General features: G+C 40.6%; 1 protein-coding gene across 1 annotated transcript; it reads right to left on the reverse strand.

Annotated features, from left to right (window-relative positions):
• Window positions 1-783: 783 nt before the first annotated feature.
• On the reverse strand, window positions 784-21,171 carry foxk2b (forkhead box K2b). Its single transcript, XM_067615542.1, has 9 exons — window positions 20,686-21,171; window positions 12,750-12,944; window positions 10,771-10,924; window positions 9,129-9,275; window positions 8,730-8,923; window positions 7,552-7,751; window positions 4,785-5,030; window positions 3,517-3,717; window positions 784-2,463 (listed from the first exon to the last, which is right to left on the reverse strand). The coding sequence occupies exons 1-9, from the start codon at window positions 20,976-20,978 to the stop codon at window positions 2,249-2,251; spliced, it is 1,845 nt and encodes a 614-aa protein (XP_067471643.1). The 5' UTR covers window positions 20,979-21,171; the 3' UTR covers window positions 784-2,248.
• Window positions 21,172-23,509: the final 2,338 nt, after the last annotated feature.

Genomic DNA, 23,509 nt, shown 5'->3' on the forward strand with positions numbered 1-23,509 from the left:
AATGAAAATTACACATCAGCTGAGAGATAAAACTGTCTTGAAATGAAAAAAGATTATTAAAATCATTGATATGTAATAATTTATTTCCTACAACCTGATTAACTGACTGTCAATTTATATTTGTACAGGAATTCAAAAAACCTAAAATTTCTCTTAACTACTTTTTCTTTTCATCTGATGAATCTACACATCACTTTTCACTATCTGAAAAAAAAAAAAAAAATTAGCCATCTGCTTTTATTTAGTGATGATATATTTGACACAAATTAAGAGAATAAAAGTGTCTGTATGCACTCATGTTGTGTTGTTATGTAGATATAAAGAGCTCATTCTAAAGGTCACAGAAACACTACAATTCTTATTTTCAGGTGATTATACACTAATAAAAACATACTTATGAATATTATAATCTTACACATTGCTCCTTTAAAGCAGTGGATCTAAAACTTCATGTCAGGGAGCCTTAAACTGACACAACTTAGATCACAGACCTGCATCTGGTAAGATTTTTGCTTTTAGATGTTGTTTTGTGACCAAAATAGTCATAAAATCTGTCACCGTGTTACTTGGATGGAATTATAATGAAAATAAATTCCTCCTCTATTTGCTGGGGACCCCCCAGAGGCCCCTGAACCTCACTTTGAGACCCACTGCTCTCAAGGACAACCTGACAAACATTCCTACACCGCCCCCTGGTGGTGAACAGGGTCAACTACCGGTTTGAAGACTTTACTACAGTTTGTTGGTTTATTTTTCTGATATGGAGGCAAGAAAACACAGGGAAAGGGCTTTAAATTAATTTATTAAAAAAAAGCATTTCTCCACTGAAGCAGAACAAACATCAATTGTTTTTTTCCTTTTACTATTGTTTGGAACGTGTACAATCAGAAAACAGACTCACCAGGTCGCCAGAACAGAGTAAAATAATCAAGCAAATCTGGTTTGGACAAAGCAGGTTCTTCTTCTTTTTTTTTTTTTTTTTAAATCTTTTTTTTTTCCTTTTTTTTTTTTTTTTTTTTAAACTCCTCTGTTCAAATTTTACAGTTAACAACTTCTCTGTTGTCGGATACATGCAAGGTCATCAACATCTGGAACTACACATGGAGATTTCATATGCTTATAATCGGTTATCTGTTCAAGTATTAAAATATGTAGGTATAACGAAGCGATTGGCATGTGGATATGTCAGAACGAGGGTGGTGGAGGTGGAGGGGGTTGGTGTGGGGGGGGGGCGGGTAAAGAAACAATTATTACGAAAACTACACTGTTTTTCACCGAACAGAAAGGAAGTCCACATAAAAAAAAAAAAAAAAAAAAGAAAGAAAGTGAGATTTCTAAATTAGTTACCGAAATGTCACCGACCTCACCGTTTTGTACGCTTCCTTTTAATTAAATTATTACTTATCTATATAAGTGAAAATACATAAAATTAAAAAAAAAAAAAATCCTATGCTCCACATTTGAACAACAAAATACTGCATATCTACGTACAGCTGCGTAAAGGAAGGTCAGTATTGTGAGAGGCTAGCTGCCAGAGTTTCAGGAATATTGGCTCCGAGAGTTGATCCCTTTCTGAATGCGTTGACCGTTGTTTTTTTGTTTTTTTTTAATAAAGTTTTTTTTTGAACCATCGGATGTTCGTCATACTCGTCGCTCGGTTGGTCACTCCCCCCCCTCCTCCTCCCTCCTCCGCCCCCGACGGGTCCTGGATGGGAGGATGTTGTCCGCCGCTGGCTGCCAGAGTCTCCTATCTGCTCTGAGGTAGATACGACAGAAAGGGGTGGCGTCCAGCCCGAGCTGAGTCGGGGTTTCTACTTCCCCCCTCCTCCGCTGGACCACGTGAGGTCAAAGGTCAGCTCGTAAGGGTTAAATTGTTGTTAAGGCTTCCTGTGGTCTTGGTTTAGTCACTCTCCTGTTTTCAGTGGCTTCACAGGGGACACCTTTCATTTGGAGTTTATCTTGATTTTGTTCTTGATCCACATTCCAGTCTTTAAAGGGGTGGACTTTATCTCTTTTTGTGTTTGTTTCTTCTTCTTCTTTTGATGCTCTAGAACAGATAACCCAAACTGAAAAATGAAAAGAATCCTCTCCGTTTGGCACCTCGGGAGTCAGTGGTAGAAGGAAGACAAATAAAAATAAAAAAAGAAACGACGGGGACGAGAGAGAGAGAGAGAGAGAGAGAGAGAGAGAGAGAAGAGAAGAGAAGAGAAGGTGGTGGGGTGTTGTGTGGTTATGTGGTTTGTACGGACTAGTTGAGTTGGCCGCCTTGGTCGTTAGCTGCCGATGAGTCCGAGTCCGCCGGGGTCGAGGCCGCCGCGGCCGCCGCCTCGGTCTCTGATTTGATGCGCTTGGCGTCCGGCTGTTCGCTGGCCAGCTGGTCCCCGTTCTGCCGTTTGGTGGGGAGGGAGGCGGAGGCGGAGGCGTGGGCCGCCAGCAGGTGGAGGGGGCTCGCCACAGCTGGAGCTGTGAAAAAAAAAAAAAACAGGAGGAAGGAAACAGAAGGGAAGGAGGTGGGTTAGTGGAGGAAATACTTGACTGTCAGAGCGGCTCAAACTGTGGTTAACCAGCATCTGTAAGCAGGAGGCCTGTGGGAAGTGTGGTTTGGCTCAGCTGCTGCCAGTATGGGATAATAGACTTTTAAGAGACTTTTTTTTTTTCCAGATTCAGCGGAGGCAAAGAAAAGTGTTTATGTTCAACAGAAGATCTTGTGGTTGACTTGAATTTATTGGATTAGTCGTTAACCATCATTCCAATAAGTTTAGACAGCTTCAACAATATAAGAGAGTAGACTTCTCTACGCATGGTTAATCAAAATAAATTGTATGAAAAGCCTATTAAAAATGTCAAATGGAGGGTTTTTTTTAATAGAAAAACACCGAGCAGTTCTTCTATTGTTTGTGTCATCTTGTATCCACAGCTGAAAGAATCAGTCAGTTCACTGATTGACAGAAAACTAAATTAACTTAATTGTCATTTTCAAGCAAAATTATCAAATATTTTCCATTTCTAGCTTCTGAAATGTGAAGATTTGCTGCTTTTCTCTTGTTTTATATCATTTTAAATTGAATATTTTTGCTTGTTTTTGGATAAAACAAGAAATCTGAAGCATTGGACTCTGGGAAATTCGAATTTTTTTTTACAAGTTTCTGACTTTTGAAAGACTGAAATTACTACAAATTAAAAAGTGAAAACCATTAGTTGCAGTCCTACTTCTCATATATTTTCTGCATTTTTCACCCACTCTGGAGCGGCTGATTCCCCCGCACCGTTACCATCCTACTGTCGACCAATTAACACATGATTTTAAATACCGAACGCCGACATGTTAAAAGCTCCGGTGAGCTTGGCCTCAACTTTACTGCCTCTCTGATCAAATTTATTCCCTTTTTTGAATAATAAAGTTACATTTTGTGTGATTCGGCTGCATCGTCTGAACTAGAAAACCTCGAAAGGCGGATAACCAATCAGAGACCAGTATAGTGATGGTTATGAAGGGACATGTAGGTGGTGTCTCACCTGAGCTGACGGGTCCCTGGATGGCAGTGGTGATGCTGTGGGTGCCGTTCTGTGTGATGGCCTTGATGGGCAGCTGGTGCTGACCGATGGGGGCCTGCTGCACTATGGTAACAGTCTGCAGGGGCGTGGCTGACTGGGAGGTCTGGATGATGCGACTGGAGCCACCTATAGAGGTGATGGTGGGAACCGTCTCCACTTTGACTGAGAGGACAAAAAAAAAAAAAAGACTTCAGTAAAAACATTTAATGCTACAAAACATAAATACTGCTGGCATTTCTCCCCTTTCTTTCTGTTCTGTAAGTCTTATTTTTGTAATTAACCGTCTTCTTAGTATAGTGACTGTGCTTTTACACCAACAACTGTAACATGATGAATTAAGGGTTATTAAACCAGCGAGTAATTAATGATAAAGTATAGGAAGTAAAGGAAGAAAATGTTTCTAAAAGCTGCATACTTGGCCTTTCTTTGTTGCCAAATAAATTGGTTTTTTATATTTATAGCTCAACTCTCCTCACGACTACTTTGCTAATACAGAAACACGATCTCACAACACTCACAGCTTCCTCACGTTGGATATCTTTCAAACTGCTCTGATATCTGAGCCAAGAAGACACTTCAGCCTCAGAACCAAAAAACCAAACAATTCTCAAAGATTATGTTTCTTCTTTCTTCCATTAAAGCAGATTTTCCCCATTTCACAGCTCTCTGTATGAGCCAAGCTGCAAACATCACTGTTGGTACAAATGTCCAGAACACATCATTTCCTCCAGAGCCGCAGTGATTGGTCAATTAAAATCAACAGAAAATTAATCAACAACTATTTTGATAAACGACTAATCTGTTGCTAAGTGTTTTCAGGCTTATTTATGACAAATAAAACTTAATTACAAGACCATTAGAAGGGTTTGAGGTGATTCTTTTTACCCATTTTTTATGTTATTTTTGGGGGAAATTGTTATTTCAGGCACCAAAGCAGAAGAACAGAGCAGCTTCCAACACTAGTAGGTCATTTTTCAGTACTAGTATGTTACTCTTTCCCACATTTAGCAAAATATTTCAGCTTCTCAATACCTCCATGTTTAATGTCTCAGCAGCTGTAGTAGAACTAGTAGAGCTTAAATAAAATACAAAGTAAACAAATAAAGATTTAGATCAGAAAATCTGAATGAGCATTTTACGCCGACATTCAAACTCAAAACTACTGAAACTCTTTCAAAAGTATCGATGTTTGCTACTCAAAGAGATTTCCTCGCTCGCTCCCGACTGACCTTTGACCTCTGTGTGCTCTCCGTTCTCCTGCGGTTCGCTCTTGATGATGGTGGCTGGCTGGGTGATGACAGCGGCGGGGCTGAGGGACCCTGCTGGGATCTGCTGCAGGACGTGGACAGTCTGGACAGCAGGCTGGGAGGTGCTGGTGCTCACTGGGGAGGCCATGGTGTAGGTCACTGGCTTAATGGTTTGAGGTAACTGACGCTGGACTGCTATGAGTACCGGCTGGTTGTTAACAGGCGAGCCTGGAACGGAAACAGTGCAGCGACATGAGAGAACGACCATATATGATCAGTTGACTGACGGAACATTTATTGGCAGCTTTGATGATAATCAATGGTTTTAGTAATTTTTTTTAAAGAGAAAAGTGCCCAAAACTTGCTTGTTGCAGCTTCTCAAATGTAATGATTTGAATCTTTTCTTTGTCTTACATGATTGTAAACTGAATATATAATTTTAGACTGTTGATCAGACCAAACAAGAGATGTGAAGATGTTTCTCTAAGAAATTAAAAACGGGCCTTTTTACTATTTACCGATACTTTATAGACAAGAAGGTGAATGGATTAATTGAGAAAATAAGTTGCAGTCCTATTCTAATTATTAAAAAAAGAAAACTTGCAAATAAAAAAAAAAAGTTATTGGCCTGAATGTAAGACAACGTTTTGTTATGAAAGTTACATTTGAATAGGTTAGGGCTGTAGTCATTTCTCCGTTTTGCCTCTTCAGGTTAAGCTAACGTATTGTTGCTAACTTTGGAGCTAACCCCCTTCACTTTTGCAGCACTTAGGGAAACAGACGTGACTTTTTAGCATTTATTAACTGTTACACTGGAGTCTGAACTGTACATTTACTGCCAGACTGACAACTCACCGCTAATCTTTTCCTCTGCTCCGCTAGCATCAACCGTCACTTTCCTGCCGCTCTTTTCCCACTTGCTACGCAAACATACTAAGCACTGCCCTATTCCTAAACGGAGATACGCTACTGATATTTAGCATTATTTTTGGCATTAAAAAAAATATCTATTTTGGTTTGGCGGGGGTTCGTTGAAATTATTACAGGAGAAACGCTGATTCAGTAGACGCCCAGTAACCGTTGAGTGCAGTTAGACCCAGGAGGCTTCATTAGGGTTGGGCGAGTTCAAAGTTGTGAAAACAACGGGGGTGTTTTGAATACAACCCCTAATTTTAGGAAATAATGGATCAATCCTGGAAAGCTGTTGATGTAGCACTTCTCTCCTTAGGAAAGTAACACGGAGATTATTCGACCAATGAGAATTTAGCATGGATGTATAAAGAGAACTGGATACAGCGTCGGAGGCGGGGCCCCCGTTCATTCTTATGAAAGTTGCTCAGTGGCGCATGAAGCCAAAAAAAAAAAAAAAAAAATCGACTTCCGGGTATGAAAGTACCCGGATCTTCCGCATTGTGCGGCCCATAGAGCATGCGCACTAGTGACTTTCTATGGCCGAGTCGGCTACTTCCGGTTTAGCCCTCCGGCTAACTTGAATGGGGATAAAACAATTCAATCATGCGGCTCTTCTAGGCTTTTGAAATGTGATTGGACCGAACGGATTTAATTCTGATAGTGAGTCATTTCACGGGGGTTGTGACGCTCAGAAAAATTTATCCGCTGATTTACAGATGTCTCTTTCACAATGTAAGTCTATGGGAAAAGGTCTTTTTGGGCCAGTGTGCATCACGTGACGTTATAATTACACGGTTTGACCGCTTTGTCAAATTGGCTTCAAAGCCTGGCGCTCTTCCTGTATCCAGTTCTCTTTATACATCCATGGAATTTAGTCGGACGAGAGCATATCGACCATCTAATCGACCAGTCGACCAGCAGACTACAGCCCTAGAATAATTAGGGGTAGCTAGCTCTGACAGAGTGTTGCAGTGTAGGTTGTAACCTTAATGTTGCTACGCTAGCCAGTTTATAGTGAGACTGTTAGTCAGCAGGCACTAAAAGTGTTGGGTGAGTTTCTGAAGGCTTGACTGTGATTGATAGACAAGATGTAGGATTTATGTTCTGCTTTAAACAAACGCTTTTCACTTTTAACAAGAGAAAAAGGCTTCAAAGATGAGAGCTGTCTTATCTTTGGATTAATAGCATCTCTGTATCTCTGGGAAACTTTCCCATCAGGACGAGTGTGAAGGTGTGTTGTATGTATACAAAGCAGCCGTTGGAGAAGAGGAGGCCGTGTTAACATCAGTCGTCTTGTATTCAGGCTGATATGATATGTGGAAAGCCGCCACTCAATACTAACTCAAGTATCCAGGATGTGCAAAAATAACAGCATTTGTAACACTGTGGAAAAGATAAAGATCGCCATGTTTTGTAATGTTTGAGGTTGTTTTCAAAGTCAGCAGTCAAGGCCTCAAATTAATCTGTTTATGTGTAACAGTGAAGCTCAGAAACTTGGTCCAAAACCAGCAGAGTTTAACAAGACCTGTAATTGTTTTACCTGAAGACAACACAGTGATCCAACAACCGTTGTGAGCGGCAATAAAATTTAATGACTTCTTAACAGTTTTACAGTCAAATCCACTGATGATTTTTATTTTTTTCTCTCTGTCATGGAATGTTTTTGTTTGAGACAGGAATGCTGACTTGATTCAACTTGACATGACGTGAGAAGAAAACATGAACGACGAGACTCCAGCCAGAGTCAACATCCACAGAAGCAGATTTACGCTGCTGTAAACAAACATGTAAGAGAGAGAAAGTCACATGAAAACTAAAAGACAAGCAGTAAGTGTACCTGGTGTGTTTTGTGCAAAGCGTGCTTCCTGGATGACTGCCAGTTTGGGCTGGACCGCTGCGGTGGACACTGGGGCTGGAGCTGAGTTCTCCAGCTCCAGGGGAACCGGGGAGCCCTCTCGTGATAGGCTGTCAGGGGTCTGAACGCCGCTGGAGTGAGCGGAGAGCACCCCCGAGTGGTTGGGAGAGGCCGGGGCGCTCCTGAGGGTCACAGAAAAAAAAAAAGTTAATTAAAAACAGAAAGAGTGGCTTTCATGCGTCTTTATTCAGTACGTCGTAACTATCAGTTACTAGTTGTTCATTTATTCATTTATCTTCTACGATTCTGAATCGATTCACAGATGTTAAAAGATTTTCTAAGCGTTAACTTGATGTTGACGCAACGAAAAAAGGCGGAACTAAACTGCCAGGGCAGCGCAGCACCCGGACAGTTAACAGCATGCACACGCTAGAGTTATCTAGAAGTTCATCCTCAAAAAAAAGGCAGCGGATACGAGCATATTTTGATTTAATGACTAAATAATTCTACCTCTGTGAGACTAGTGTGAAGTATATTGTGAATACTTTATACGCCGTCACTCAGACTAAACGTTAGTGGACCAGTCAACAAAACTTGTGTTTTTACATGACATTTAACCAGTGATGTCGGTCAGTAAATTACACTTTTATCTCATTATTCTCATGCAGGCAGAAGACTGTAAAATGCTCTCAAATGCAGATAACCTTTTAAAAGCTGCAGATCATTTATAACTGTTATGTTTCATATTGTATTTCAGTTGAGTAAGGACACCAGTGACTGGTTTGCATGCAGTATACTGGAGTGAAAGACTGAAAATAGAATCACACCCCTAATAAATAACTACAAGTGTTGTAAAAAGACCAAAATTATACTATTTTTAAAGGGACACATCATCACGTCACGTCTGTAAAATGTAATAAAATGTCTGTTTTCATGACATATGAAACTCTGCAGTTATTGCTGTTGGAATCTGGAAAGTGTGTGTTGCTTCCAGCTCAATCTAAAATTTTAATAAGCACAAAAAAAAACCTAATAGTGGAGATAAACACAAAACAACCCGGCAGACGGCAGTAAACTGTGTTGTAAACGGTTGGTTTTATGAATCAAAGCAGGAAGACAGTGTGTGTGTGTGTGAGAGACAGAGCGGGATGAAACCAGACCTGGAGGACAGGGGTCCGTGGGGGGTCCTGAAGCAGGGGACTCCCCGGGGCCTTCGTTTCCTGAAGGCCTGCTCGATGAGCTTCCCCTCCGAGGACGGGTCTATCCTCCAGAATGAACCTTTGCCGGGCTCCTCCTGCGACCGCGCCACTTTGATGAAGTAACGGTTCAACGACAGGTTGTGACGGATCGAGTTCTGCAGAAGAAGAAGAAGAAAAGCGAGGAGTGAAGAGGACGTTACAGCAGAAGAAATAAATAATAAAAGGTTCATTTTTATCATTATATTCTGCATTTTATTTCATTTTTTTTGCCAGCTTCTGCCTGTTTCCAGGGAAACCGTGCACTGAGGTTTTGGATCTTTGCACCATCGTGCTGACAGTCAAACATGCGTGTGGACTCACCTGCCAGCCCTTGTCTGCGGTTCTGTAGTAGGGGTAATTCTTTGTGATGTGATTGTAGATTCCGTTTAGTGTGAGCTGCTTGTCTGGAGCCAGCGTTATGGCCTGGACTATCAGCTGTGCATAGGAGTACGGAGGTTTGGAGTCGTCCTGCCGAGAAGCAAAACATTTTCAATTACACCCAGAAAACAAAACGTGTGTCTGTGTGTCATCTTCCTTCCAGCTGTAAAACATGTAATTCATCACTTTAATTTGCCAGAGCAAAAAGATATTTATAGACAAATCTGGTCTAAATCACCAAACTGCTGCTTAACAGTCCACCTCCTGCTCTTCTGATCTCTTTGGTGTCTTTGTTGTATGATGTGTGCAGTTTGTTTGTATCACAGATTCTTCAAATATGACATTATTTTAATCAGAATTTAAAAAGAAGTCATTGTATTTTATCCAGATTCGTGCAGGTTAAATATGTTTTGTTTGGGAAATCGAGTGTTCAAACAGTGAAACACTGACTTCATGTCGTGCTGTGTGTTCAGATCATGACACGCAAACCCAAACAGTTCTTCGTTTTGTCTACAGCTGCAACTAACAATGATCTTTGTTAGTATTTCTTTATTAAAGATCTTCTATTGTGGCCTTTTAGGACTCATTTTTATAAATACTGAGTCTATTTTAAAACATATCAGTGACATTTTATTCACCAGAAGTTGTTTGGATTTCTCTAAATCTTCATCTTTCCTTCTTCTCTGTCCAGCAGGCTGTTTACTGTTCATCCTTAATGCATCTCAAACTTCACTGTTTTTGTTTTCCACAATACCAGTTCTTTAAAAATGTTTAGACGTTTGGTCCATAAACCAAACAAAAAATGTTATTAAATGTCTTGTTTTGTCTGAACAGCAGTTTAAAACCAAAAAGATATTCAGTTAAAATAAAAAGAGAAGCTTGAACAGTCTTTTCTTTTGGTATTTTTGTTTTAAAAAATTATAATGACTCGTAAATTATCAAAATAGCTGCAGATTAATTTTCTGTTCGATTAATCGATGCAGCTCTCTGACATTTTACTTACCAGCTGTTGAAATATCAGGAAATTGAAAAACGTAGAGCTGCAACGATCAGTCGATCAACAGAAAATGAATCTATTCAACTATTCTGATAATCGATGAATCATTTTGAGTCAGTTTTTTAAAGAAATAAACGTTTGGCTTCTTAAAAGTGAATATTTTCTGTTCTTCTCTGTCTTCTATGACAGTAAACTGAATATATGTCAGTCAGGACAAAACAAGACATTTTAAGTTGCATCTTTGGGAAACACTGGTCGACATTTGTCACTGTTTTATAAACCAAACAATGAATTGAGAAAACCAGCAACAGATTAATAGATAATGAAAATGAACATGTCATCTGATCAACATGTACTGATGAAACAGACAGCTGAGTGTGTGGAAGACGATGTTTTTGTCACCGTGTCGCATGTTGTGACCATAAATCAGTGTGATCAGATAGTTTACAGTGTATCTAGTAGAAGATGTGGGAATTAAATCATGATCTGAACCCATCAGCAGACACAGAACAACGGGTTTATACTCCTCTGTGGGTGTACTAAGTGACAAAGTGTAAACCGGCGGCTGGACTCTGGAGCTGCTCTCACCTTGGGACTGTCGCCTCCGGAGGCATCTTTGTCGTTCTCAGGCTGGGAGTTGTCATTTATAAGCTGCAGCTCTGCGGAGCTGACCATTCGACCTCCCATCCTGTAGCCTGAAGAGCCTGCGCCCCGCGGGCTGGAGGGGCACGAGTTAGCAGCACTGCAGGGATAAAATAAATAAATAAATAAATAAATAAATAAATAACACGACTGTCAGCTGTCAGGAAACTTAAGGGAGAATATTGAGAGACAGTAGAATAAGACATGACAATGAAGCGCTTTAAGTTAAAACGTTAGCTAGAGTTTCCCAGGAGGGATTGGCTCATCCGCAGTCTGTGCTGCAGTGGAACGCTTCGGGCCGACATCTATGCAAACGGCTCTTCCTCCTATAAGTCTGCAGTCACTTCAGGAGCCGCAATCAGGCCTCAAGCAACAAGGCATTCACATCATGATCACGTCTAATACTCCAGTAAACAGACTCATGTTATGATCAGGACTCCCCGCATGTACGTCACCAGCTGCGTTTTCCACAACCGTGACTGTTTATTTTTCACACTATAAGAAGAAGAAGTCAACTTTCAAATGAGAAGAAACCTGCTTGGTTTTTTTTAAACGATGTGGCTGAGGTCAGAGGTCGAGAGGATCTAAGAGTCTGAGATGGAGCCGCCTCCCTCTCTAAGCCTAAGCTGATCCTCATATTATAGGGGCCACGTCAAGGTCAGCTGACACCTCAAGGTCAACTATGGGCAGCGGTGCGGGAGTGACTTCTTACAGTCACGTACTGATCCAGGATCTTAAAGAGCCTGGAAACCAAACGAGAGGATTCAATTGAATTAACAAAAACTGATCAAATAATGGAGTAGTCAGATCCTTTACTTATATATTATTACTTATTACTTATTATTATATTATAATAAAATGACCAATATCACACTGTAAAAATACTGGTTCTGCAGCGTAACTGATATATTATTTCATAGATTGTTTATCCTGTTGTATTAATGTGTAAGCAGCATGTTACTGCTGTCGCTGCTCGGGGTGGAGCTGGTTTTAACTACCTTCCATATAATTAGGTAGTTTAGCTCAGTGGTTCCCAAAGTAGGGGAGGGGGGCCTCCACAGGGTCACCAGATAAATCTGACGGGTCGTGACATCATTTACGGGAGAGGAAAGAAGAAAACGTTCTGCTACAAAAACGTTTTCCTCTAATCTTTGTTTTGTTTTTGTTTTTAAATATTGGATAATTTCACTTCTTTGTGCCTCAAATTAAAGGATAAAGATGACAGTTTTCTATATTTTTCTTATTGCTGACAAATCTCATGTGCAGAACCAAACAAACAATGAATTGATCTACTTACAAGTATTATGTGTGTATGCAAAGTCTGATATATCTTATTCCTCCGTTATCGTCAAAAAACTATTAAAAAACACGTCAATGTTCCTTCGTTACGAAGAGCACAACAAGCTAGCAAAGCTCTGAGAGCAGAACGCTCCCTAGACGGAAAACATGATGCTGCTCTTCGTCTTTTGAGCCGTTTCTAAACAAACCGAACTCTTCATGATGAAGGAACATGTCACCAAGTGCAGCGCTGTGACTCACTGATGTGTTTTTAATAGTTTTTGGACGTTAACGGAGGTCTACGGCACAGAGGAATAAGAGAATAAACACACAAGTCATCGTTGGTTTGGCTCCAAACACGAGATTTGTTGACTGTAAGATAAATATAAAGAGAGGAACCCTTCACAACTCAAACATCTGAAACGTGACATCATCCCCAACTAGGCATTTCTTCTTCATAAAGGGCTCACACGCCAAAAATGTTGAGAACTGCTGGTGTAATCTTTAACATCGCTTTTTATACCTTTTTTAAAATGTAAAATACCAATTTTTCTGTGAAATAATTAAAGCAGCACAGAAGAAGAAGAAGAAGTCACTTCCTGTCTGCTTGAAGGCCAGTGAATACATAAATTTCCAGTGGGGAGTACCTAATGGTGCCAGTAGGCGATGGCAGAGGGCTCATTAGGTGAGCGATGTTGTCTGGAATGTTGATGGTCAGGGGGGAGATCTGGGGTTGTACTGGTTTCACTGGGGACTCCGGTGCTTCGCGCTTCACTTTCTTCCCGCTGGACAAAGCGGTGAATGTGATCTTGATGTTTGTGCTGGGGAACCTGAAAGTGCACCTGGAAAAAGAGAGAGAGAGAGAGAGAGAGAGAGATAAAAAAAGGATTTAAAAAAAACCCTCCGGAGCTGCAGCTCTGAGAACAAGTGCGGAGACGCCCGTCGATGAAAACAACATTTCAAAAGCCAGCCAGTTCTTGATAAACGCCACATAAACCTCCACTGAGGCTTTAACACTTTGCTGATTCTCTGCCTCTCTGCTTTTTAATTAGCTGACAAAGACAAGTTAATTAAATTCAAATACTGATGCAATTGCTTGATGAAGCTCCCTCCATTCTGCCAACCCACCAACCATCAAGCAGCAGCAGCAACAAAAACCAGAGGATTTATCACAGACGACGTTCTGCAGACTGGAGCTGCCCTGTGTCGACTGTTTCGTTGGAGGCCTCGGCGGCGGCGGTGGAGGACGGGCTTAAATTAGACGAAGCGGTAAATATAAAAGACGCTTGAAGCGTTTCAGCCTCATGTGAACTGGAGCCTGACTGATAAATCACTATTGTGTACATGTCAGGCAATGACATGAAGCACAGAAATACGTCCAAAAGAGAACACCATGAAGTTTATTTTTATGCTGTAAAATGTCATCGGCTGATGTGTTGTAATCATATTTTTTTAACTGTCAGATTTCAATATATTGGCTGCAAATTGGGCCACAATAAAAACAACATGATCCAGATGGAAATATGCGTCTGTCTCTATTTATAAATGTTGAACAGATTCGCATTCAGATCATTTAACAAGAATAAAGTGTCCCAACATTTGTTGGTTCAAGCTTCACAAATGTGAAGATTTGCTACTTTCATCTGTTTTAAAACGACTTTGGGACTTTCTGCTCTTGGTTGGACGGAAAAAGAAATAAAAGTAAATACTTTACATCTTAAAAAAGTCATTAGTTGTAGTAGTTATTAAAAGGAAAATCCCATCTATAAAACATTTTTCACTGGTATAATATTAATTAGGGCTGCTGCCTAATAGTCGACCAACCGTCAGTCGATGAGTCGTAGTCGACCGAGTTTGACAGGTTTTCATTGGTCGGTTAGTCGCGCCTTGTAAAAATTAGGTCTGGAAAGTGTGTTAAATGCTAAACGGCTTTTATTTTGAAACAACAAATACAGGAGTAGCGAAACACGGCTGAGGCGACTGATAAAGTTACGCTATTGGCCTTCAGCCGACCAATGGCATAGCTTCATCACTCAGTCAGTGAACTGGTCTGGAAATATCTGTCAGCTTCGGTACTTTACTGCCTGGAAACTGAGAGAGAGGGAGGATTTACGGGTAACTCAGTCTCCTTAATGGTCGTTCTGACACGTTCATCGTTGATAACAGGCAGCTCGCTTGTAAAGTTTGGATTTAAAAGGCTCATTATTACGGTTTTTGTATTTCTCTGTGATGTAGCACAACGTTAACGATGTTATTGTAACATTTGTTCTCAACCTTGGAACTCAAACTGTTTTATATATTCAAATAATCAAATTAATATCGTCTTGTAAACTAATGGCTTGAATTCTTCAATATTAACCTGGTTCTTACAAAGCACCCAAGATATTTTATTTCTCCTTCAACCTTTCCTATATTTCCCAGAATAACACAGTCTGGACTCTGGATTCTTTCTCCAACTGTGCAACTTTTGTTAGTGGTCTTGGTGGTCTTTCAGTGGGATATGACATCTCTGGATCTTTCTTTCTATCTGTTGGGTTTGTGTTGCTTCTAAGAGAAGAAAATCACTAGTGTCTGCTTCGCCCCGGTGACGTTTCCATTTCCTGATTAACTGATTGATTGTTAAAGCCAAGAAATGTTTTTAAAAAATACCCCAGTTTAATTTAATTTCCACAGAGGCCAAGTCGACATATTCAGACGTCTTGTTGTGTCTGACAAAAACAGCCCAAAACCTTCTGTGACAAATAAAGTCCCTCTGTGACATCGAATCCTGTAAACAGTTTTGGAATATTGTTGGAATCTAAAAAAGAACACAAAAACGTCTAACACGGAGGTTTCCACATAGCTGATAATTAAAACCAACCATCACTTCTCCATTTGATTTGCAGAGGAATTCAAAAACTACAACAACCAACAAAATGGACTCAGGAATGCAAGGACGGTGCCAACAGACACTGAGCAAGATTTAAGGTGGATTTCTTAGGTTTGATTAAAAAAAAAAAAAAGGCTCATCATTAGTATATGATAGACGTTTACATTGGGGAGGGATGAAAGGAAAAACATTTAGGGAATTCTTCTAAAAATCATTGTTTGGATTAGGATGCCTGACACCCAGGAGACGAGGAGAAGGCACACATTGCTTTTCATTTAGTTAAAGGAGTGCCAGGCACAGCAGTTTGGTTGTTTTTTTTTCCACCGGGCCCTCGCAAGAGCTGGCATCTGCTGAGAGAACTGTATCCCCGACACCTACATCTCAAATTAGCTTTGCTGCTCACAGGACGAGACTGAAACACTTCCTGGAGCCAGACTGGTAAGGGGAGACACTTTCATTATGCATATGCCCTCCGTGAACCCTTTCAGGAGACTTCTCTAAAAGGATCTGATTTAAGTTTTTTGGAAGATCCTTTAAATAACATCAGAGCTTTTCTCAAAATCTGGCAACTGTGTGTGTGTGTGTGTGTGTGTGTGTGTGTGTAACTGACAGAGTGGGGACAATGATATCTAAATATAATCAAGGAATAACAGAATATCAAAAACAATCTTGTTCCTTTATGTTCTTCATTGTGTTTCATCCCACTGTCACTGAAAACTAGTGTATGTTCAAATATAAAACACAAACAATCACCCGAGCATCTTTAATATGAGAATACTGACGTTTAGACATGTCACATGACTAATGGGGGCTGTATATATATTTATAGTGTACCAGTGCAGTGCCCGTTCACAACGTGCCTGTTCAGAACGGGACAATTACTTGGCCTCCGGGTATTGCTGCTCTGCTCGCAGCTTTCTCGAGAACCGCTCATCCAAACGACTTCACACTCGACGCCGCGCTTCCTTCGGTCCTCAGCAACACACCCGCCAAGTGTGAAGTAGATCAGATGAACGGTTGTCAAGAAAAGTGAAGAGAGAACACACAGACAGACACAAAACTTCCTTTATAGTTAGATTACAAAAGGCACCACATGATGGTTTAACTTCCCTACAAGTTCAGACTGTGTTTTCACCGAGATAATCACCACATCAAATTCCTCACTACCATGACAACAGTTTCTCACTGATGATAGGCTTTTCCAAAACCCATAAACTCCAGGGTCCCCCCCCACCCCGTGAATTATTAAGCAGAGGCGGTGAGTGCCCCAGATCCTCAAATGTCTCGTTTTGTCCGATCAACAGCCAAAAATTCCAAGTAATTCGGTTTCCCATCACACAGAGAAAAGCTTCAAATTAGGAACGTCAGTTTTGGTTAATTTTGCTTCCGACATACCGACACCCATTAACCGACGACTAACTGGTTTATTTTTAAGAAAAGTTGTGACGTAGCTTTTGTTTGTGGGAGCTGTCCAGCAGTCAGAGCTAACGTTAGCTTGACTTTTAGCTTGTCCTTCTTCTCCTCAAAGTGTTTTTCAGAGTGTTTAGTCACAGTAGCTCTCGATGGCGTAACATACTCGGGCTCAACGTACGAATATAAGTAATAATAATAGACCCTTTCCCCTCTCCTTTAAGAATAACGTTTCTTTTTGAATATAACTTACATCATAGTATAGTTAAATACTCTGCTGCCAGGCTCTTGGAAGGGGTAAAAAAATATTTTCTCCAACAGTTAGCATTTATAAGACTGCCTCCTTATCATCTGTGACGGTGGTATTTGGCGGCTTGACATATTCTGTTTCTGCAGCAGAGACGGTGGAAGACGTTTTGGACTCAAATTTATTTCCTTCGTGGCAGAAAAACACATTACATCAGCCTTCAGAAACTCCTGCAGGTTAAACTGGACTAACGAAACACTTTCAATGCTGACTGACTCTAACATACTCACTATAAACAGACTTTAAGACTCTCTCTAGCCTAGCAACATTAATGCTACAAACAACCCATAATGCAACACTCCGTGTAGAAGTCAGTGTCGCACCTACTTAATCCATTTAAAAAGAACATCTGATGTTGTGAACATGTAATTGTCTAGCCGTTAGCAGAGTGTGTGTGTTAGTTAACCTGTAGACCCGACATGCGTAACCGGTCAATAATATTCTCGGCCGTTGACATCCCTACTTCAAATCCGCACATTCGGAAAGCTGCAACCAGCAAATGTTTGGCATTTTTGCTTAATAAACATCTAAAATAATTATTCAATAATCAAAATAGTTGCCAATTAATTGTCTGTGGATTGACTAATTGTTTCAACACTGATCGATTTAGTAGGTAGACGACAATATCCACACTTGTTACATATTGTGGCGTTTTATGTTTATGTTTGCTCTTACTGGTTTATTTCATTACATTCGGCCCGTCTACTCTGTAAAACACTGAGAAAATTGGCTAAACTTAGTCAGGACGTGTCTGATCAAGGAATCAGTAAACCAGACAATTCTGACTAGACATTCGTTACCAACTTCTAATACTCGATGCTACAGACACATTTCAGTCAGCTCTATATTCAACTTCAATTAGCTTCAACTGACAATTATCACTTTTATCTGCGGATGATTTTCTCAGTCTGTTACGTAAACCAGCGAAACCTGCTTATCACAAGATTCTGACACCCAACAGGATGTCTTCAAATTGCTTTCTTTTTCCTGACCAGTAGTACGAAACCTCAAATGTGTTTAAAACAAAAGCAGCAAATATTCCCATTTGAGAAAAGGTAAAAAGGCTTTTTTGCTTGAAAACATATTCAAACGATTCATCGAGTTTCAAAATTGTTGCCAGTTAATTTTCTGTAAATCATCTGATTGGTGAATGAATTAGCTTCAGCGCTAATATCTACTACTGAGGTTATGATACAGGATATTGAGGTTTAGATACACAGGCCCTGCTCAGACAGTTTGCAGCTGAGAATAAATGCATCTTGTTATTTTAAAGGGACTCTAAAGACAGAGGATTCCCAGTGTTAAAACTGGTAATAAAAGCAAACTCTAACAAACACTGTCATGCAATTAGTGCTGCAATTAATGATTATTTGCACTAATCTATCCATGATGATGATGTTGTTGTTGTTGAACACCCCCCCCCCCCCCCCCCATGCATGCATTCATTCATGGAAGCCTCTTATTCCCCTGTATGAACACAATGGGGCCTAAACTCCAAAAAACGCACAGTTGCTATGCTGCGAAGCTGTGAGGACGGCAACAAACAAAGCTTGTTCAACTGAAAACTTTCACTTGATTTTCACCCCCCTCCACTCTACCCCACCACCACCACGAAAAAAAAAAAAAAAGAATGTAAACAAAGAAGACAGCGAGACAGGAAGAGCAACAACTTGGGAGAGAATTTGCGGGTGTGGGAGAAGACGGGGAACAGGGAGGGAGGGAGGGCTGTTCCTTCTGTTCGGCCTGTTTACATCACCAAAGAGGAATCCCTGGAATACAACCAACCTGTCCCCTGAGCCACAGCTCTGCAAGTTCTCTCATGCTGTCAATCCGTTTCCTTAGTGGCATCTTTCTTCTTCTAAACAGTGAGGGTCGTTTAAGTGTCCTCTCTAGCTTGAGGATTACAGTAAAAGCACGTGAGCCCATGCTACAGCTGCTTGTGTCTTACTTATGCACGTATGTGTAGTAAAGACTGCTGCTGATTAAAAGCTCTTTATTGGCAGTCAGCCTGATCAATAAGAGAATGTGAAACCGCTGCTTCTCCTCCCTTGTTCTCTTGGAGCTTACATAATGAAATGCATTGGTGTATATAGTACGATGTAGCTAATAGCGCAGAAAATCGATGTAACCATCAATCTCAATAACACAAAAGTGCAGTTGCACAAAAGGTTGTTGCGCAAAAACAACAATTTTGGCAGTCCAGATATTGCATCAAGTCAAAACAAGTTCACTTATTCTTTGTGCAGTGCAAAAAAAAAAAAAAAAAGTGGTTTCAATTTAACATTGCACAATAGCTGAAAGCGGAGTGGGAAGTCGCAGTTGGCAGAGGCTGGTAGGTTTGTATGCACTACACGACTCTGTAGTGAATAAACTGCAACCACCTCCCTGAAAAATATGTCTGGTGAAAATGTAAACAAGTTAGTTTGGTGTGTTTGTGGTCGAACGTGATCTTCCTATTACGATTTATGTGTTTCAACTCAGTTTTAATCTAATGCTCTGTTGTTTTATGTGCATAAATACACCCTGGGGCTTGTTTTATTTTAGATTATCAGATATTATTCGAGGGAGGACAAAATTGCACACCACAAAAAAAATGTCAGGGATGAAACAGTAGAGTCTGAGGCCTTTTTCCATTTTGGAAGCGGTATGTTCCATGACACATTCTTCAACTGATTGATCATTTAGTCTATAAAATTTCTGAAAATAGCAAAAACTGTAATTAACACTTTTCCCCACACTGGCTAAATTGAAGTATTTTAATTGCAAAAAAAACAAAAACACCAAGATATTTAGTTTGCAATGATATATAACTGAGAAAAGTAGTAAATCTTCACATACGTGGAGCTGGAACCAGAAAATTGACATGTTTGATTAATATATAACAACAGGATATTAAAACTAAGTGATTAATCTACTAAGCCACAATCATTGGCTTTACATCAAATTACCCCAAACCCCAAAAGATAATCAATTTGCGATGGCAGAGGAAAAAACAGCAACTCTTTACATTTGAGAAGCTGGTAACAGAGATTGTTTAGCATTGTTGCTTGATAAATAAATTAAAATAATGAACTGATTATCCAAATTGTACTTATCTGTTAAACTGCCACTCTAAAATAGCCTACACCCAGTATCAGATTACTACAGATCAGTGCTATAGATTTCCTGGAGTGATACGTGTTTGTTTAGAAAGCAGCACATTTCACAACTGCACATCATCAACAATCCTAAAAGTTAAAACAATGGCACCATGCAGGCTGCAACCTGCACCATCACCGCTCTCAAACTGTCTGTTCACCACTAGGCCAGTCTCTCTTACTCTTAAAAAAACCCCCTCTAATTTAACTATTAAAGATCCGTCACGCCAGAAAAAAAACAACTTATTTCATAGTTAATGTTAGCAAATCATTGATGAGACACACTTGCCAGGAAGACTTCAGCGTATTTGAATGGAGGCCAAAGTTCCCGCAGGCTGTGCTGTTGAGCCGGCAGGGCGGGGACGGGCGGGTTTGTTTACGTTTAGGGGTCGAGGGGAGCTCCATTCACAACCGCACAGAAACTACAGCTAACTGCTTGTGTTTGCATGACTACGGGGGTGAATGTTTACAGTATCACGAGTTAACCATTTCTAAGTCAAGAGAGTCCATGTGACAGAGGAAAAATAACCACAAGTCAACATCAACAATAGCGTCCCCGTGGCTGTGAGCTAGCTAGGTTATTTTGGCTAACTAGCTCCGGTACAGACACGCAGGAATGCGGCTAGTTAACCGCAGGAGAGGACGTGGAGTGAAGGAAGGCGGCTAATAAACACTGTTACTAACAAAAAATGTCAACAAAGAAAATGGCATTGTGGACAGGATGCGGACTTCTTGCTAACATGCTAAAACACGTGGTCCCCTCGGCACTGCTAGCCAATATAAACCCAATGTTGTTAACTGTTAACTTTAGCCGGCCGGCTACTACGGCTAGCATCCACATGTTCCCCCCAACAACTTACATTCGTGGTAGCTGCAGAGGAGGGGCGCCCCGTCTGAGGAACACTCCGTCTACAAACACCCCGTTTTTACCGAGACACCTCAGGTAGAAGTCTCCGCTGCCGGCACCGTCGTCGCTGGCGGTGAATATCTCCAGATGCCTCCGCGAGATGAAGCTGGAGTGGCCCATGCTCACGTCCACGGAGCCCTGAGAAGAGTTCCGGCCGACGGTCACCGAGCGCTTTTTCATCATGTATTCGAATTCACGGCCCTCGAGCCGGGCAACCGGCCCAGACGATCCGCTCACCACAGCCATGCTCGGGTTAAAGTCTCCAAATGCCGAATACTAGGAGAAATTTAAAAAAAACTATTGACTGCGGCCCTTCAGAGGCGTGTAAATGGAGCAAATCTACAAGAGGGGCATCAAATTCAAAACATGAATTTAGAGGGGAACATGCGAGGCCAGGGACAGCGGCTCCGACCCACCGCCGAGAGAAAAGGGAGCAGGGAGGTCCAACCAAATAGCGCAGGAGGCGGATGTGACTTTACTGACAGCGCTCTCAGCCAATGAAATCGAAGGAAGCCGATGCAGCCCCGCGAGTCCGACCAATCACGCGTGAGCATTAATCCGAGGACACATTCAAGGTCGGTTGATGAGTAGCAGCAAGAGCAATACGCGCATATGCTACCCGGTGGGAGCCAAGAAGCGGCGTGTGCATTTTTTTTTAAACCACACAGGAAAGGAGCGGAGCCGACCAGTTTACACGTGCAATCCTTCACTATAATCACCGCAGCGAAAGATTATCGATCATCTGCGATCATGGTATCGATTTCACCGACTAATAATCTCTTTAAACCGAGAAACAACAACACTGATGCGGTTTGCTTGCAGGATCCAGCTGTAATGTGCCTCCACGTCGCAGCAGCGCAAAGCCTCAATCTGTCTTTCCTCGTCCACTACAGAATCCATGTCTGGTTTTGCACGTTGCTCCTTTTGCAGCATCTTGTTACTTTATAGATATCTTTTTAAAAGATCATCGTTACAATCTGTAATCAGTACAAAGACATCGCGTTGCGTTGACAGACATGCAGATTTACTGTATATCCTCCTGCAGCGGCTGCAGGTTTGGTGTATCCTGCACTGCACTGCAGCAGGCCTCGTTATCAGCAGGGTGAGTGACCCTGCCATCTGTAGGCCACTTGTTTGTAAACAGTCTGTGGGGAATTGGTGCGAGCGTGCGTGTGCGCGCGTGCAACTAGCGAAGACCTCTATCAGATGATAATAACACCTCTAACCAGGTGTGAAGTCATGATCAGGCATTTAACAGTCTGCTGCCGCTAAATGCAGCAAGCAAGGAGATAAAAGTCAAGGTTAGTTAACATATGAATGGAAACATTTTAAGTTTGACAAAAGACTGAAATAGAAACCAACTCGGATGCAAGGCCAAACAATATATATAATATAATATATAATATGAATTAAATAATAAAAACATCTGTGAGATGCTCTATAGCAGTAATTTCCAACCTTTGTGACCCCTTAAAATAAATCAGTGTTTATTTGCGACCCCCATCATGACAGGTTGCATCAGTACTCAGCAGCACTTTATTAGGAACACCAATCCAACACAACAGCTCTGCAATAAATTCTACTTTTACGAAGCTTATACATTTTCAAGTGATAATTCTACTTTATCTTTCTTATTGAGGTGGTGGTGTACTGGTGTAAATCATATTGAAACGTGTTCCTAATACTTTGTCCACCCCATTACATGAGGGGGGCAAAATATTAGGAATCAGATTTAGATTAGATTGCACAGGTGTTCCTAATAAAGTGCTCGCTGAGTATATATAATTAACATATCAGTCACAGGGAACATGTTACTGCAGCACTTGTAGTTTTAAAGGATCTGAGGAATTCTTCCACCAGCAGCAGCAGCAGCTGTTTAGTCTACAGAGCAGTTTGTGTATTATTAAGTGTTCCTAGTATTTTGTCCACCACATTAACATACATGAGGGGTTTACTTCATAAAAGTAGAATTTTGTCTCATTTGAATGATGTTTATGGGGATGAATTGGTGAAACTGTCCGGAATTTAAAAGGAAAAGCAAAGATATGAAAATATCCCAAAGTGTAAATACATTTTAATCTTCTTTCTCTCCAGTTAAACATCTCTCAACCACTCAGATTTCTCTTGTGACCCTCTGAGGGATCCTGAGCCACAGGTTGGGAACCAGTGCTCTACAGCGTTTGAGGAAATCTTAGTCATTCTGGCTCTAAATTTGGGGAAGCTTTATATTGATTTGTGTTTCAAGATTTTTTGCACAAAATATTACAACTGCAAAGCAAGAACATCCATAAAAACATGCTGATGTTCCTCACTGTACTTCGGATATTAAACCAAAAACATGAACAATAAATGAAACTGACAACGTGGGATGTAAATATGTAAGTATGCAAAGTATGTAAAAGTACATGACAGCATTATAATGGTCAAAAATTGGATAAATATCTCATTCAAATCATATTAATCACTTAAAATATCGAATAATCAAAACTGAAATATCTGATTACATTTCTGTATTATTCCTGCCATCTTATTGCTTACATGAAACTTTATGTAATTTTATCTTATTCTTCTGCACATACGATGTACCTGACGCATGTTTCTCAATTAAAATGTCATAAATATGATATCAGATTAGATGCAGTGATTAATCGATTAGTGGATCAAAAGAAAATTAATCAGCAATTATTTTGATAATTGATTCATCGTTTCAGTCATTTTTTTTCAGCAAAAATCTCACAAATTTTTTGCTTCCAGCCTCTCGAGTGTGAAGGTTTGCT

Source organism: Thunnus thynnus, chromosome 17, assembly GCF_963924715.1.
Source record: "Thunnus thynnus chromosome 17, fThuThy2.1, whole genome shotgun sequence".
Classification (NCBI taxonomy): Eukaryota; Metazoa; Chordata; class Actinopteri; order Scombriformes; family Scombridae; genus Thunnus; species Thunnus thynnus.

Excerpts from the sequence above, each read along its gene's own strand:
- foxk2b (XM_067615542.1), bottom strand. The coding sequence starts at position 20,978 with ATGGCTGTGGTGAGCGGATCGTCTGGGCCGGTTGCCCGGCTCGAGGGC. Across the intron at positions 12,945-20,685 it reads CCTCTGCAGCTACCACGAAT|GTGCACTTTCAGGTTCCCCA; the intron begins GTAAGTTGTTGG and ends CTCTTTTTCCAG. Across the intron at positions 2,464-3,516 it reads CCAGGGACCCGTCAGCTCAG|CTCCAGCTGTGGCGAGCCCC; the intron begins GTGAGACACCAC and ends TTTTTTTCACAG.